The 18,329-nt window shown below is 36.0% G+C and overlaps 1 protein-coding gene and 1 long non-coding RNA gene across 2 annotated transcripts in view; one reads left to right on the forward strand and one right to left on the reverse strand.

Annotated features, from left to right (window-relative positions):
• The window catches only part of LOC120770055 (obscurin), a 120,051-nt gene that overhangs the window by 16,025 nt on the left and 85,697 nt on the right, over positions 1-18,329 (reverse strand). The window contains exons 31-34 of the mRNA XM_040097174.1: positions 13,953-14,254; positions 13,684-13,868; positions 8,580-8,749; positions 3,910-4,050 (exon numbers count right to left, since the gene is read on the reverse strand). Coding sequence (XP_039953108.1) covers positions 3,910-4,050; positions 8,580-8,749; positions 13,684-13,868; positions 13,953-14,254 — 798 coding nt within the window. The remainder of the gene's footprint in view (positions 1-3,909; positions 4,051-8,579; positions 8,750-13,683; positions 13,869-13,952; positions 14,255-18,329) is intronic.
• On the forward strand, positions 14,513-15,509 carry LOC120771360. Its single transcript, XR_005704963.1, has 3 exons — positions 14,513-14,703; positions 14,779-14,919; positions 15,153-15,509. It is a non-coding gene; the product is annotated as an uncharacterized LOC120771360 (long non-coding RNA).

Consider the following 18,329-nt stretch of genomic DNA (forward strand, 5'->3'; position numbering starts at 1 on the left):
TCAAACAAATTTTATTAACATTTCTTTTATTGTATTATTGCGAAAAAATATAAAACCAAACGAATAACCGTAATTAATATATTTGGAAAATATAATAAAATAAAAAAAAAATACGTTGTTGTTTTGTATTTTTGCGTCGATAAATTTGGCCCACTCTATTCGTTTATACTCAATTTATCGAGAAGCACACAAACTTTCTTATGACACTCAAGGAGTGTTCACAGTTTATTGAACTTAATTTTAATTACAAGTTTTACACAATCATAAGCTCTTTATATTAAATACGGGGGCCGATGTTAATAAAATTTGATCGATAAGATTTCGAGAAGCGTTTGATCTCTGTTGTATTGAATCTGTGTTAACAAAAAAGTAGTGCGCAGGAGCGCTTTTGTATCGAATGAGGATAATCGAGCTGATGTAGGGGCCATGATTTTGTCCCTTTTGTTATTATAGTTAGCATTTGATATATGTATTGTCATGCCGGAATTTTCAAGCAGATTTTTTATTATTCACCTTTTCTGTATTATTGGTGATAGTTGCAATTTCTTAATTATTTAGGATAGCGACCCGCGCTTGGCTCAGAGATGGCCAGAATGAGTGCCCCTTTGAAAAACTTTCTTAAACTCCAAAAATTTCCTTAATTGTGAATTAAGTATAATCTTCGTTAATTTGAGGTGCCAACATTACATAAGATGCCCACTTAGTATCCAATGGAGAAAAATGTTTTAAGCTAGACGGCTATTTGCTATTTTTTCAGCACCTTCGAGTAATATTGGGCTATGAGGTCGCTGACTAATAGAATAACTATTTGAGCGGGGGTGTTTAAATAAGGATCTGCAGACTTTAGGTTTGAAGCCTTTTGCCAATGCTTAGAGAGTATGTTTTTCCTTTAATAATATGTAGTTAGGCCAAAAATATATAAAATGGGGTTAATAATATTCTTTCTCTCATATACCTAACTAAAGATTTTTAAATTTCCGATTGGCGTTCTACCAAATAAATTGGTCGATATGTGAGATATCTTAACAAAATGAACTGAATGTATAATATTGGTTATAATTTGCCGAAAATATGTGAAAATGGTCCAAGGTGCACTGGCCCATTACCCAAACTCCCATATACGACATATAATAATTTGGTTATTCCAACCAACCTTATAACGAATATGTCGATCATTGTATAAGTTATACATTTATAAAATGACTTGAAAATATGTTCTCGACTACGAGTATACGTGGAAAATGTCAAAAGTTTGTGCAATCAGCCCATACTTTTTCTGCTCCCAATATCCCCTATATCCTCTGTAGTGATTTTCGACTTGTCTCCTCTCTTTAAACAGTTTAGGTTTGTGAAATTAAATTTAAAAACTTTCTTAAAAATTATATAGTTTATCGTTTAATATTAATGGAATTGGTCCAAATCTCATATCCCTAATGTTATGAATGTCGCTCTTTGAGTTGGCGTTTTGCACATCACTTCAATATGTAAATTTTGCCTCTTCGAACGGGTTTATGTCTGATATGTGCAAAATATTTAACTTTTCAATATTTCAACAATATTTATTTTGTCGTCTTCAAAGTAATCCCCACCAGATGTAACACACTACTGCCAATGCTTTTTCCAATCCTCGAATACTTTTCATAAGCAATTTTTGGGATTGCCTTCAGCGAATTTGGTTTTATCTCTTCGACGCGGCAATTTCTGTTTGGGGAACAAGAAAAAATCACACGGAGCCAAATCTGGCGAATATAGTAGTTTTTCGATAGTATTCACTGCGTTTTTGGCTTTAAATTCGGTTCCAATTGTTGCTCGATGCGATGGCGCATTATCATCGCGTAAACTCCATCAATTCTTTTTCCACAATTCCGACCGTTTTCGTCGTTCTCACGTAAACTCCTCAATACGACTACATAGAACTCCTTATTGACCTTCTGTTCCTCCGGAACAAAATCATGATGCACTAAACCGTGAATCTCGAAAAAACTATGATCATCACTTTGATTTTTGAGCGGCATGTATTTTTTTTTTGGTTTCAGCTCGTTGAAATTAAAGGAAATTCCTATGATTATTGTCTTGTTTGCATGTTAAATTCATAAACCCATGTATTATCGACAGTTATAATGATCTCCATGAATGTGGGATCGGAATTCACACCATCAAGCATGTCCAAAAAGATCTGTTTATGCTACACGTTTTGCAAAATATTCAGCTTTATCCGGACGAGTCGAGCAAGAACGCGTTTTATACCCAAAATATGCAAAGAGCGTATTTTACTCATGACAGGGTATATTTGTGCCTAAAATAATAAATTTGAGCGAAAACTTGACCTAGCCCCTGTATGACTAATATCAGGAGGACTTTACTTGCGAGAGTAAAAAATATTCGGTTGCGTCCGAACTTAGCCCTTCCTTTCTGGTTAGTTTTTTTATTTCTTAATTGAAAAATTATGTAGACTATTTTTGTAGAGCAATAGATTTTCTACCAAACTTTTGGTTTTGCAAAATTAAGTTTTTTCATTATTTTTTTGTGCCACTTCACTTTTTTTTATTTATACATATGTATGTTTTCTGTTTCATATACCTCATTGTATTTTTAAAATTTTTTTCTTGATCGTACTTTATAAGATATAGGTATGAGTTCTTAAAGGAAAGAATATAAGTTCAATAATTTTACAAAGTCTAGAGAAGAATGGTTTCGACCCCCTTACATATTTTCAACATATCACTAATAAATCACTGGGATATTAACCGTAATATGGGCCGTTACCTCATTTTAAATTTAAATGATATGTATCAAACCAAAAAGACAAATAATCAGTCACATTCATGTAAGAACACGCTTCATACTTAAAACATTAACCTAATTGTATGGAGTCGATCCATAAGATTTGTTGAGGTCCTCTTCCATCTCCCTGATGCCAACACCACGATTTCCAATCCGTGTTCCTATTTAATGTTATTGTCAATAACGGAGGTAGATAGACGACGAGCATGAGGCAATTTTTTGACTGAAAATTTTTTGTTCCATGGTAAAAGTCGCCAGACAGTCTTTTTGTCATATGTATGAGATCAAACTTCACACGAACATGAAAAGTTTGTACTCAAACTGTATTCAATAATAAATTTTGGTTGTGCCAATCTAGAAAACAACAAGTAAGGAAGAGCTAAGTTCCTGTGCAACCGAATAATTTATACTCTTGCAACTTGCAGGAATCAAAATCAGGGAAATAACTTAAGGCACAAAACGTCAATGACGGAATTCAAGTAATTATAGATTTATATGTACATTTATTATCAGGAAATAATTACATGTGTCTGAGTTTCAATTATAAAATCCAGTCATATTAATAGCTTCTCGATCTATACACTGAAAATTTCGAATGGAATTTAAAATTATATTACGAGTATAAGGAAAGTAAGCGTGACTGTAGTCCGATTTCACCCATTTTCACACCGTAACATAAAAATGCCAGAAGAATGTCACAAACCAAGGGTGTTTGAAATCGGTTGGGCGGGTTTAGAGATATGTGATTTCCCCTAAACGTGGGTTGTGCTACGCCCATCCTCCAATTTTGGCCTGGCTTCTGTAAAGTTCTCTTTTACCATCTCGGGTGTAAAATGTTATGCATCTAGCGGAGTTAGCATCCGATGTCATCAATTTTCTCACCGTCGGTAGCAGTTCCTATAATATTTGCGCTAGGCGAATTTGATTCCTGTAGCTTTAGCGCCTTAGGAGATATCTACATTAAATTAGAGGGCGCGGCCATTTTTCAAAATGTTTGCCCATAGTTGCCCCTTGTGAACCCCTATGCTGAAATGGTGTTTTATATCCTAACTTAGTGCTTAGTTCTGGTACTTTATACGTTTTCGTAGTATTGAAGTGCCATTATCTTTTATTTAATATACTTACTGTGGGGCTTGTGCAAGTCCATCATGAGGTGGTCGTTCAATATCAAAATCTTTGGGGAAATAAGGCGATGTTTCTGGTCTAAAATCGACACCGGGAGCCAAATACGTGTACTTTTTCTTTTCCTCTGGTACTATTTTTTGCCTGCAATTACATGTAAAATTTATTTATAAAAATTGTAAAAGTTGTCTTATATAATAGCGTTAATATATATTAATGAATGTCATGAATGAGTCCTTCGATATTCTTAACAAATATTCGCCTTTTACTTACGAACGACTTACATAAACTGTACTAAGTACATGCTTTTCTCAACAAAACGTATTCGTATGTTTTTCCTATCAAGCTAAATAGAAGTTCAAATTGTTAATACCATGTTCCGATCACTACTAAAATTTTATTTTATCTCAGTAATCTACTGGATTTTGCAAGATTTCGCCATACAAACAATGGCACTTGTTAAACCGGTCGCCGAGCAGATTTGAATCTAATCTGCCCGAAATATCCCTGTGCGACTCTGATTTAGACACTACAAAGAGAACATGTGAACAAACAAATTAAATATAACAAAAAACGACATTGCAATGTTCTCTTTTAATAAATGTTGCGCGATGTGAATTTTTTAATATCAAAAACAGCTGCTTTGAAAATCTCAAACGTAAGGATGATCTAGATTAGTTAATGGATTAAATGTAATCTAATCAACTAAAATTTATATATGCATTATATTCTAAAAAACAAAAAATTATATATTGACCAGGGGCATATTGGAATTGAAGACAACTACGCAACTATCTCTTAAAACAGCGAAACTCAGGGTGACTTCATAAGATAAAATACCTTAATAGCCTTGACAAACGCCAGCTTAGGTAGGTGACAACAGCAGCAAGGCAAATTATTGAACAGCTGATTTTCAGTTTTAATCTTCTTCTTTCTTAATGTCACTGAAATGGATTATATTGCTAAATACTAAAGTTAGCTCCTTCAGCGTTGGGCCCCTAGCCAAACCGAAAGGGCTTAAGTAATAGTAATGGGCGCAACCCAAATAGGAACGAGAATTCCTACTACGAACTAAGAGGGATACCTCATAATTCCCACAAATGGAATATAGATGAATTAACTTCCTGGTTTTGCTCGGATAAGAGTGCATCCAAATTTACCAACAACAGTACTCTGGTGGAGACATCAATTAAACTAAACATAATTTTGGAACCCTCTACCTCAACAGCAGCCATGAGTACCAACCATTGTACAATGGCTGCTAACTGGGTAAATCAGCGTAATAAAATGAAGAAGTCTCAGAACCAAGTGAGGAAAAGCCTGTACCAAAGCACAGTTTTTATTCAGGGAGAGATTGCCAAAGGCACCTCAGTAGATAAGGAGAAAGTAAAACGCCAGAAGCAAATTCTGGAGGAATATGGGAGTTTCCTGAAAAGGAAAATATCAGTGATACAATGTGATTCCCAGCAAATGAAGCGACGAGAACTCTGCCCAATGAAACCATACGGGTAACAGAGGCACTTCAGCGACGTGGCCAGAGACAGCCTGCAGGAAGCCAGGATGACATGACCTAGCCAGCGTAGTCGCTGTTGTTCCATCGAATGCGATATTCACCGGGGCCAACGCGCAAAGGACCATACATTTTTTGCAGAACTTTTCTCTCGAAAACTCGTGACGTCGACTCATCAGATGTTGTCATCGTCCATGCCTCTGCACTATATAGCAAGAAGGGAATAACGAGTGACTTATAGAGTTTTGTTTTTGTTCGTCGAGAGAGGACTTTACTTCTCAATTGCATACTCAGTCCGAAGTAACACCTGTTGGCAAGAGTTATTCTGCCTTGAATTTCCAGGCTGACATTGTTGGTATCAACACCACTGTTTCCAAGATAAACGAATTTATTTACGACTTCAAAGTTATGACTGTTAACAGTGACGTGAGGGCCAAGTCGCGAGTGCGACGAGTCTGTGTTTGATGACAGGGGATATTTCGTCTTGCCCTCGTTCACTGTCAGACCCATTTGCTTTTTTTTCTTATCCAATCTGGAGAAAGCAGAACTAACTATTAAAACTACATACTATTAATATGCCCCATGCGAATAAAATGTAATATCATCACCAATCATATGGAGTAAAGCCACTCACATATTTGTTATATGGGGCTAGTTTTCGCCCAAGTTTATCCATTATGCGGTATAAAGTTCGAAATTGTTGTGTTAGGTATATGGGATCTAAGGGAAGCATTGACACGGTTCAACCCATTTTTGACCCACAGGCATACCATTGTCAGGAAAATATTATCCGAAATTGTCGGTGAAAAGTCAAATAGTGGGGTTTAAACATTCGGTGTCTAGGGATTTCAACAATTATTAATGGATTTAGACAATTTATGGTCATAAGGTGGAATACTCTAAAGCGATTATTCGTGCAAAGTTTTATCCTGTTATATTAATTTCTTCTTGATTTGTATACCGGAAGGTGAATCAAATTAAATTTAAAATTGTGTTATATGGGAATTAGGGATGCAGTCCGATTGCACCCATTTCCGCACTGTGAAATAAGAATACTAAAAATATTATGCACCAAATTTGTTTAAAAACGATTAATCGGGTCCTGAGATATGTGATTTTCCTTAAAAAAATATATAAAACTTTTCGAATCAAGTTATATGCCATACTTTTGACGCTGAAATTGCAAAGGGAAGAGCTAACGAAAAAATTCATAGATTTCCTACATTGTAAGCAAATGCTGATTTTACATCTGTACGATTTTCAAATTAATGCGAATGCAGACCATAATTCACTTGAACTTAGAATTATTAGACCGATTACACGCCTCGGCGTTGCTGAATTCTACATAATTCTACGCTCACCAGTTTTTGGTACAGCTTTGTCGCTGCTGTCAACATCAGCGCCTAGCTTAGCGTAGGCGTAGATTTGGTTTTCGGCCTTAAGAGGGGGTAAGGTTTTGAAATTTGTTTTTAACTTGAGAAGTACATCACCTTTAAAACGCATGTACATTTTTTTGTTTTAGATGATCCGCTAACGCTTTGTTCACCGCTAAACCACTTTTTTTCAAGGCACTTCAGGAAATTCACCGTGACAGGTATATTTATTAATATTTTTAATTGAAAAGTTTTTCTAACATACTTCAAAAGTTGTACTATAATATATCATTAAATTTAATAAAATTATATTACTCATGTCGCCGCAATAAAAACACAAAAATATCCTTTTTTGCCTTTAAAACCCACACGAATTCTGTAATCTAAAAGATTTATCACAAATGAAATGAAATTTCGAAATAATCGAATCTCCAAACTTTCACGTAATAATTCGGTTGTTGCACCTGACCCCGCTTGTTGGATCCAGATATTGTCAAGGTCAACTTCTTCCAATTGTGGGCATAAAAGGTTGGTTATCATCGATCTATATCGCTCTTGTAATCGTTGTTCTTGCGTATATCTTTCCATATCTTTCTTTACAAATTTCGAGTTTATAAATTTTCGAATATTCTGATGAATACGAGTAACTAAAAAAAATATATTGTGGGTCCTGTCCTTAATCCAGCTCTGACTCTACGTAATGCTTACAACTGTATTGAACTATGTACTATTGTGAAAAGGTGAATTTTTAATTTATACTTCACGTGTTTTTCGAATCGGTAAATTTTATTTCTGTAAGTTTGGTAGTACTGTTATTGATTCAATTTTTATTATGTATGTCTGAATTTATTGAACAAAGAGGATGTTGCAAAAGGCCTTTGGGGATCAAATTCTGTCTTCTAAAAGTGTGAAAGTGTTCAAGTGGTATAACGAGTTCAAACAAAGTGAGAGTATTGAGAAAAATGTGGTGTCAAATCGGCCAAAAACATCGACTGATGAACATCTCGTCAAACAAGTCAACGAATTGGTGCTTGAAAAACACTCAGTTTTTTCGAAAAAATGAGACTTAGATCTACGCTTACGATCCTGAAACAACCGATCAATCGAGCGATTATCGCGAGCCGTAACGGAAAAAACCACGTCAAAGTAGCTCAAAAATCAAGGTCATGTTGACAGTTTTCTTCGGTTAGCGTAGTGTGGTGCATTATGAATTCCTTCCGCCAAACAGTTAACGAGGAATATTATTTCAGCGTTATGCGCCGTTTACGTGAAGCTATTCGCCTCAATAGGCCAGAATTGTGGATCGAAAACTCTTGGTTTTTGCGCCACGATAAAGCACCATCTCATACTGCATTGGTTATTCGTGATCATTTCGCCAAAAATTCAACAAATATCGTTCCGCAACCACCGTATTCGCCTGATTTGGTTCCGTGTTGACTCAATTGAGGATATAAAAGCTGAATATTAGAAGGCTCTGATGGCCATCACGACGGAGGATTTACACAAGTGCTATGATGACTGGAAAATTCGTTGGCATAAGTGAATTGCAGCGGGAAGGGATTACTTTGAAGGAGATGAAATGGATTTGCAAGAATAAACAAAGATTGTAAAAATATAACAAAATTCACCCTTTAATTTGAGAGAATACTACTCTAAATTTAAATTGATATCATTAGCAATCATTTTGCGCAAATGACGTTAATCATTTAGTTTAAAATTGATACTATTTTGATATACTAAACCCAAGTTATTCCCTAATAAAAATGATCAAATGAATTAAGAATAGTTACCTATATGTTTGCAAGTATGGGCTGGGGTCGCTTACACCATATTTATTCTCAACTCGCACTCGTAGCCGGTAGTCGCGGAATGGTTCTAGTCCGTCAATAACGCAAGAGCAATTCCTAATTCCTGTGTGAACTGTGCGCCAGTCTCCGTTTGGTAAATCCATCATTTCCACCTAAATAAGCATTTGGATCAATATCAATATGATAATTAAATTTAATGCAATTATAATATTTTAATCAAAAAAATGTTACATCTTCAAAGAGGTACAAGGATATCCATACATAAGTATGTACATAAGTACACAAATTATGTATTATGAATATACAAATATACTCGAAATAGTACAGTTGTTTAATCAAATATAAATTCCTTAAATATGGTCTAAATAGTTTAAATTTGTATTTTTTTCATTATGAATAATTTATATTTCATTTTATTAATGAATAAGATAATATTTTAATAAAAGCAATGTAACCGAACTATTAACACTATGTTATAGTTATTTGTATACCGTTCCTACGAAGGGGCTATATAATCGGAACGAACCCGGATTTTTATCTAGTCAAGGAATGTAAATTCCTCCAATTACTTCAGGGTGTTTTCCCAACGCTACAATAACAACTCTGGCAATTATAATGCTCAATATGGGGGGAAATTTCAGATGTCCGTAAAACTATATATTAAACAAGTAAAGGAGGGATAAGTTCGGGTGTTACCGATCATTTTATATTCTCGCAATTTGCAAGGGTGAAACCTACCTACATTTAATTTTGCTAGGACATTAATAGTATAATATATATTGACCGATATATACAGTATAAAGTCCAGAGCCAGTTTGAAATCCTTGTATTAATAGGTACATTGCGGTATTGTATTGTCACGATTTGACACATTCTTGACTCAGGGACACAGTATCATTAAGAAAAGATGTTCACTGAATTTCAATAATCACAGATTGACTGATATATTTGGTAAAGGGTAAGTGGTCTACATATTCAGTGTCTTGAGGCTTGAACACTTGTGGTCCATTGTCACCAGTTTCTAAGAGTAAGGTTGCATTATAAGCACTATTTGTGGAAAGTTTTATACCGATAACTTCACTAGAGCTTAATCCATATACTGTATATCTAAAGAATCATATGGAACAAAAAATTATGATATCTTAAAATTATCTTATAGTCTGATTTCGTCCACTTTCACAACATAACGTAGGAATAGCATGATAATATTATGCGCCAAATTTGGTTGAACTGAGGGGGTTGTTCCTGGTATATGAGATTTCACATAAAAATAGGCAGTGGTACACCCATTGTCAAATTTTACAGCGATTCCTTTGAAGCCTTTCCATTAGCTTATAAAATAATCAGAAAAAGGGGTAATCGGGTGATATTTCGTGGCTTTAATTTTTTTTTAAATTCTTTTAAATTTTCAATCCGCTTTTCCTCTTACCATTCTCTTTACCGAATTGAGGCTGAGGCCTCACTAAGGGTGCCGACTGGTAATAGATACCAAAATATCCCAACGAGGACAGGAACGGCTCGGTATCGGTATCACAGTATTCAGGGGGGGTGTCTGACTATGGTTGGGGGTAAGGAAAGACTGGGGTCCCTAAAATAGCCCAAAATTAACCTTGCCTAATTTCAAACTTAAATCGCCAGTAGTGACAGCGAAACGAAGGGGCTAAGTCGTCAGCTAAAAGACCAAAGGCAAAAGGAATGAAAGTTTCCAGAGCCCAATGAAGATGGGTGAAAGCTGAGCTCACAAACGTGGCGATGTAAGTGCTTTAAGTAATCCGTGTCTGTCGTGTCATGTACAGATGTCAGCTCGTACAAGGGTTAGATCACAATGATAGATTGTCATTTAGAGATATTGGTACAGCTTTATAAGGCTGAAGTAGGGAAAGTCTGGCTCCCGGTTACACCATCGCAACTGGTCCAAATAATGCAGCTAATCTCTGCCAACAGAGGGATGGAGAATCGTTGAGGTTCTCAAGGACCCCGCAGCAGAATCTGATATAGTAGAGACTAAAAGTGTCACGATGCAGATCATACTGTAACTACAAAGGAATCCAAAGAGCCGTTGGCGAAAAGTAGCGGTGATATAAACTATGGATTCGCAAAGGGAAAGATCTTGACATTCAAGTCAATCGCCGATGTTGCAAACTTAACACCAGAAATTGAGATGGGGGACGTCGAGGAAGATCCCCCGGAGCCCTTGAGTGATGTAGATACCATTAAGAAAGATGAGTGTTCTTCGGGGTCTGAGCCTGTTTACGGACTCTATAAATTATATAATGAGAAAGAGCTTCTGAGCAATGCAAGAAGATGTAGATTTGTGTTACTAAGCTCCCTTTTACCTAAAAGTAGGTAGTGGTTTTGGACTTTCCACCACCGAAACTACCCCAAAGTAACTTTGTAGTGTACCTTGTGTTGCTTTTGCTCCAAGATCTGAGGTGTTCCTCTAAAACTCATTGCTTAAAACAACCCGTGAAAAAGTGGAATGGCCTAGGTCAGCTGAAGGAAATTGTGCCTCCAGTTGCCTCCGAGCGGGTTAGCTCGTCTGCCTTTTAATTCCTTTTATTCTTATATGACTGGGTACCCAGATGATGTTAACAGAGTTACCTCCTGACCTTGCTAGTAGCGGAGACCCACTAGAAAAAACAACAAGCCCTGTGGAGCCGCGAGAAACAGTGCGACCACGACACGAAAACTACGGCCAGTGGCAAAAAGTTTCGCCTAAAAAAGTCAGGAAGACCCACGCAAACCAAGGAACAGTGGAGGAAGCGCCTAAAAATGCAAAAGAGAGGCAACAAGTCAGGAACATGGCTGCAAGTCAGAAGGCAAATAATAGGCCTAAACGACAAACAGAGGCCGTGATCAAAGAGCCAGCAGAATGTATTAGCTACGCCGAAGTCCTCAAGAATATCCGTAGCAAGGTAGATCTTAAAGAAGCATAGATTAAGATTAAAGGGATCCGCGAAACAAGAGCCGGGGTGCTATTTTTAGGGCTGGAGAAGGGACAGTCTACAAAGGCCAGCTTCTGTGAGGAACTTAATACCACTCTTAAGGAAACTGCAACTGTGGCCGACCTTAAAACTATGGCTACTAAAGAGATCAGAGACCTCGACTCGCTCTCAACAAAAGAGAAAGTAGTAGGGGCTGGCAAAGAAGCGCTACAGGACCCCACTTAGGACTTGGTGATTAACATAACAGCACCTAACACAAAAGAGCAGGTAAGGGCATATATAACGCTGGACCAAGAAAGTGGAACATTACGAACCTAGATACTTTGAAGTCTCCGCAATAGGCGACCAGAATTCATTAAGTAACTCCCCCATATTGCAGTAAAAACTGTCAAGCACACAATACTTAATATAATAAGAGCCTGTCAAAAATCAATGCCCAAGGCTTCAAACAACAAACATAAAGCAGCAGTTTACTGGTGGACTGAAAAAATCGCGCAACTCGGACGCACATGCCTCCGCCTTCGCAGATCCTACACGAAATCCAGGCGCAGAGGAGCCGCATAGATATTGTTACGTCCAAGGTCATACAAAAAAAGAGGAAATTCTTGGAAATATTTTTGTTATGATATCTTCAATACAGCGTAAGCGCTTCGAATTAGAAAACTAATGGCACAATCGGCGCTTAGCATTGGATATCTTCAGAAGAACTGGATGGTATCCTAATGGACCTTACGGTTGAGTAAGCACAAGACAGTGGAGTGGAGATAGTGTCAGAAAGCGATATTAGACTAGACGGATTTTTTTTCAGATCACAATATTCGGTATAGAGTGAAAATGGAATACCGATAATCTAATATGATCGTCGATCGGTTTCATTCATTTTCACCAACAATCATTCCAGATTATTTAATTTCTAAAATAAATTGTATTTTAAATACTTATTTATATAAATATAGGGTATAAAGCCAACACCGGGTTTTTGAAAATCTATATATTAGGTTAGGTGGGTTGAAATTGGTGACTTTGACTAGATATACTTGTATTCCCAACATGTTGTGTGAAATTGAAAATATATTAACACGAGTGTAGCTGTAAATAGGCTCTTTGGTGTGAGATGCTGTTATACAAAAGTCCAAAGCATAGCAAGGCATGACAGTCAATTTTTAATAATTTAGGAGGTAAGTCCAGTTTATAGCTTTATAGGAGCCAATATAAAAATTGGACAATGGCCGCGGCGACGCCAATTTTTATATGAAAATCCCATATTTCAGAAACTAATAGACCTATTTGAATTCGGCGTGTGACTTTAGTCTAGCATGAATATGAGTGCGAAAATAGGCGAAGTCGAACTACAATCTTGTCTATTTCCTATGCAACAAAAATTTAAATTCCAATCAATATATCGGCTTAGAGGTATGTCATCTCAAGTCTGAAAATTGTTTAAATTTAATAGTAACTTATTAAGGCACGGATGAAATCGGATTGTAACCCCACCATCTCTCCATATTACTGGTTTGTTAAAAACTACTAAAAGGGTAATGAACTGCCCGGCTCAAAGCCGGGGGCGCTGCGCGTGGCACAGCCCACATCAAGTAAAATCACATATCTCTGGAACTACTGTACCAATTTCAATCATACTTGGTCTATAATATTATCCTAAAGATCCTATATTACCTGAAAGAAGAAAATATCCGCGGAAGAAACTACTAAACTTGTGTATTCGATACCCGGCGTTATCCCACCAGTTACTAATTACTTTGATTTGAAAATATTTTATAATATGAGCGGGACTTTCTCTGATTCTTATTTTTCGAATTCACAAGAAAATGTGCCTTATTTAATTGTTTAATAAACGAAATACTAGTTAAAGACATTTTGTGTTTTTAATATAAATGTTTGAATACATAAAAATAAATTATTTGAAGGAGCTGTTTGGATTTAATTTAGTTTCAAAAGCATTTGCTTATCATGAGTGAAGACTTTTTCCGGCTAGTAAAGTGAAATCGTTGGACTTGTGGTGTATAACGGTAAAATTTAATTGCATAGTTAATATTGAATTGACCTGTTTCATACCCTGAAGTCTAGTGCGGATATTGATTGTAATGATTCATAAAAAAAATCGTACTAATTTGTTATATTACCAGATATGTCACAGGATAATGGCCACTTGTTACTACCGACGGTTTCCAAGCCAACTTCAGATTGTGGTCAGTCATTCGGGATATTGATGGTTTTTCCGTGATCGGTGTAGGCACGCCTGTCCTTTTGTATTTATTTATATCATTATATTGATCTGAAAGAGGTTTTCTGCGGTTGTTGTCAATATCTGAAAACGTGGAATGTGATAATGCATATAATTCAAATTACGCGTTATATTAATGTATGTCAGATTGCATAGAGAGAGTCTTACTATCATAAATGAGATGTCCATGACATGTTTCGTCTCCATATGGATTAAATATATGACAGGTATAACGACCAACATCAGTGTCATCTGCATCCTTGATGGTAAGTCGTAGTAATCCATTCGGCTCGTGATCCATAGATATTTTTTCGCATGGGAAAAGTTTTTGATCATTTTTGAACCACTCTACTTCAGGTTCGGGGCTGCCAGCAGCACATGCTGTAAACTTAGCTGTCATTCCAGGATAAATTTCGCAATCACCAAGTCTCTTCAGGAATGTTGGTGGTTCTGAACGAATATGTTTTTTGCTAAAAGAAATAAACATGTACTCATGTAATTTAAATATAAAAAGGGTGTTTGCTGATACCAAAAGCAATTAAATAAATAATTTCCATTATCGCTTTATTAGGTTGGTCATGGTTATAAAACATATATCGTATATCACATACTAAACACTTTACACAATCAATTGAATACATGCGATACAGCTTTTTGTTGTCTACAACCTGGTGTCTGTACTAAATTTTTCTTGTATTTTTTTAGTTTTGTCTCTTTGTCTAAAACGCCTTAAGTAGAGCCAAGGTTCTGAACTTTGCCGAAAACTATATTCAGTGACGCATAAAATAGTAAAAAAAATTATATAAATCGGATGGATTCAAATACTACTGGCATGGTAAAGGAGTTGATAAAGAAGTTGCAAAGGGCAGAGAGTTGTCAGACGGAGAAGTTATGGTGTGGGCAGGTTTTTGCTTTAATGGTGAGTGCGTTTTGATGGCTTCCATATAATTTAAAATGCTTCAGTCAATCAATGAAAGAAACTTGATTCTTCTAGAGATCAATGCTGAAGTTAGACATATAGAAAGCCTTCTTGTAGGTTAACAGTTTCTGCGCGACCAGTTGAAAGCAATTTGATGAATGCAAAATTATTGGAGACAAATTAAACTCAGAACGACATACATGAATGAAAATTGAGGTAAAGAAGAAATTGAATTCAAAATAAATCCTTCTCATTTAAAAGGTAGTTGCAAAAACATTATTTAAAAAAGTATCTACTATTTAATGAAGCTATTCACCTCAGAGACGTTTACGATGCAAAATTTAATAATATAATTAATAATAAACCCATTTTATTCCTTACAATTTATTGACTACCAACAAAATTAGAAAAACTTTTCCCAAATATTTCTGCTTGAATCGTTCTTTTAGTGTTTTAGCAAGGACTAAAAATTTTCATCGATCGTGCTTGTCACAGGGCAGGATTTCAGGACTACCGGTGCCTAGAAGCAGAATTAGCCAAGAAATTGGAGTTCTAGACTATTATCGACGCATTCGAACTTCTAAGTAATAATAATAATTGAATATTGCAGACTGCATGCTCAAAACCGTATTGTCGATAGGCGACGGATTTTAAAAGAGCTTATAATTTGCTATTAATTTGATCGATAAATAAATGTCTGAATAATTCATATATTCCGGGATAATCTATATAAAATATGTTTAATTGAGAGTACATGTATAAATTGATTTATATAGTATTGATTTTCAAAACCATAAGAAGCAAATTTGTTCCACCCAACATCATAATGAAAGTAAATGTAGTACAGTTGTGATGATAGCATAAAACACTATCTCGTATTTGACTTACTCTTTGAAAAACCACTATGCCACTTTAATGGTAAGGGTAAATGTGAAGGTAGTTAATAAAACTTTTGAAGTATTAGAAGCTTTTCTGCAGGGAGGCGTTCTCACCTTTTTACCCCTGGGCTAGTTTTACCATAGGCGGCCCTAAATGTGTCCCTGTGTTTATGGAAATTTAATTTGGAAACGTAAGTAGCATATAGTACTTAAATGGGATCCTTTTACGGCAATCCACAGAATTAGGCTACACGCGCGCTTTATGAGGAAGCGAAATGACCTCGAAGAGCAATAAAAATAGCAAGGCCTGTCGCTTTAAAGAACTCTGTTACAAAGTTAAAGAAAACCCCTGTGGAAATGCATTCCAGATCATCTCCTTGATGAGTTAGACGCCATAAAGGACAAGCACCAACTTACTCTAGGTTAATAAAAACGGAAATCCAACCTCTTTTTCCTACGCTATGAACACACTTTACAGTAACTGAAGAAGAAGTTATGGAAGAGAGATTTGTCAAAATTGTGGCATCCTCGAATTTCTGCCATAGCACGCTGAATGTTGTCTAAGGGTTCGAGTGCTGCCCGTCGTTGGCGTAGATAGTTGATTTAATAATAATGGAAGCCTAAAACGTATGATATTGGCGGTCATTTGACTAGGCCATTTCTTGAAAGACGTGAAAGGTGAGACGGCGAACAGTCCTGTCGATTTCACTAATTTTCGGAAAAAAACTCGATCGACATCATAACCCTTGCTATTGATGGTAACAGCACAAATAAATAAAGCCCGATGATACCGCCATCCACAATCCGCATCAAAAGTCAATTTTTGGGGATACAATAGCGATTCCTGAACCACAAAAGAATTTGACTCGCCCCAGCAACAATTTAGCTTGTTGATGAAACCATTAAGCCGTAAGGGGGCTTCATCTGAGAACGTGAATTTGAGTAATAATCTTGGGCAATTTCCAAGCGTTGTACCAAAAGAAAACGTGACGTGATGAAATGGCAACCAGACAAAATTTTACACAAATACGTAAACATAAATGGCCCCCACGAGCTGGGATAATCATGTCATCCCTATTGGTAAATTGGAGCGTATAATCTGTCTACAACAACGTCTAGAAACAGATCCAACGGGCCTAGCTGACAATCAATAAAGCTATAGAAGGGACCAGGTGTAAGTATAGCTCTAAAATATACTGCGCGGTAGTCGCGTTCGATGTTAAAAATTCTTCAAATTCGGTCTATATGCTGTTAATATAGCGGTAATTGTAGTATGATGGGGAATAAGCCAGTTAGAGCACATATGCAATCCAGCGGCGATAAAAATAAGAAGACTTAAAAAATAAAGCTCCAGTTAACATATAAAAACCAAAGCGGTACTAATCCCTAGCAGGAAAAAGCTAGTGGCAGCCACGATACACATTGACACAATAAATTATAAATAGAAATGAAATTGCTGCTTGCAAAGGTGATGGCTGCAATAACGACACAGTTGGACCTAGTTGGAGTGGACACGCTCTTCTGGCCAAAGTGAGCCAGTCAATACTAATACTCGTAACTATTCGGGAAAACGCTTAGCAACACAAAATATAAGTGGAAAATGTCAAACCAATAGTTCGGGTAAGTGCAACCAGGGTAGTATGCGTGCAAACCAGCTACTAATAAAGAGAGAAAGCAGGAAAGATCTAGCCCAGCCTAAAAAGTATTAGAATCAAGAGAGAGTTGAAAAAAGTTCTAGGGAATACTCACTCACTCTGTAGTAATAATCGTGAAAAAGTGTGGAACATATTCTTTATGTGTCCGCTTTGACAAAATACCTCATTCTGAAACTCAAATCTGTACTAGAGAAACTAGGCAGAACCCAATACTTTAGCACTCTTGATCTAGATAAAGGCTTTCACATTTAGTGAAGAAATAGTAGAACACATTTACTCGAATTTCATTCGGTTTAAAAAAACGTATTTTTTCAATGGATTCTGAATTTAGTTTTAAACAAGTAAGGAAGAGTTAAGTTCGGGTTAGTGTTGAACTATAACTTAGAAAGTAGGGTTGAGCTATATTTCACTACCGGTGACTTTTTCACTGTTATTGAAAAATCGCATATGGCAAGGCGATAACTGTTTGTGAATTGCTATGCATTGCAATAGAGTTACTTGTGATAGCAATAGCATAAAAACAGAGAAGTGCGAGCTTTCTTCAAGGTGAAATACGGCAGATGTTTCCAGTCATACATGAAATATATGAAAATGTAATATTTGCAAACCAAAAATATGTCCAAAATAGACATTCTGTAGTGGATCAATCAGCGGCCGCTTGGATGATGAAAAGGTCAAAAAGCTAGTATTTTTATATGTATGCAAATGTTAAAAACATGTCTTGGTTATGTATGTTTATTCGTTTTAAGAAATAACAAGATGATGTACTGCTTAAGGTATTTCCTAATTTAATTAAATTCTATTTTTAATTTTATTTATTGTTAAAACCAAATTTAAAAGCTTAAGGGGGTATTCTACTCTAGAATTTTGAAAAATTCGATATTTTTTCATATACTTAAAGCTTAGACTCTTAAGAACATATCCTCCAAAGGATTTTTAAAAATTAAAATTATTTTAAGAGCTGCAGTTACTTTAGTGACGCAGTACCTAGCCCGGTTCCGACGTATCGAATTTTTTAAACGCGTTTTTCTCGAAACTACTTCTTTCCACACGGTACCGGCATTATCTCAAGTTCTATAAAACCGATTTACTT

The sequence above is a fragment of the Bactrocera tryoni genome, chromosome 3, assembly GCF_016617805.1.
Source record: "Bactrocera tryoni isolate S06 chromosome 3, CSIRO_BtryS06_freeze2, whole genome shotgun sequence".
Lineage (NCBI taxonomy): Eukaryota > Metazoa > Arthropoda > Insecta > Diptera > Tephritidae > Bactrocera > Bactrocera tryoni.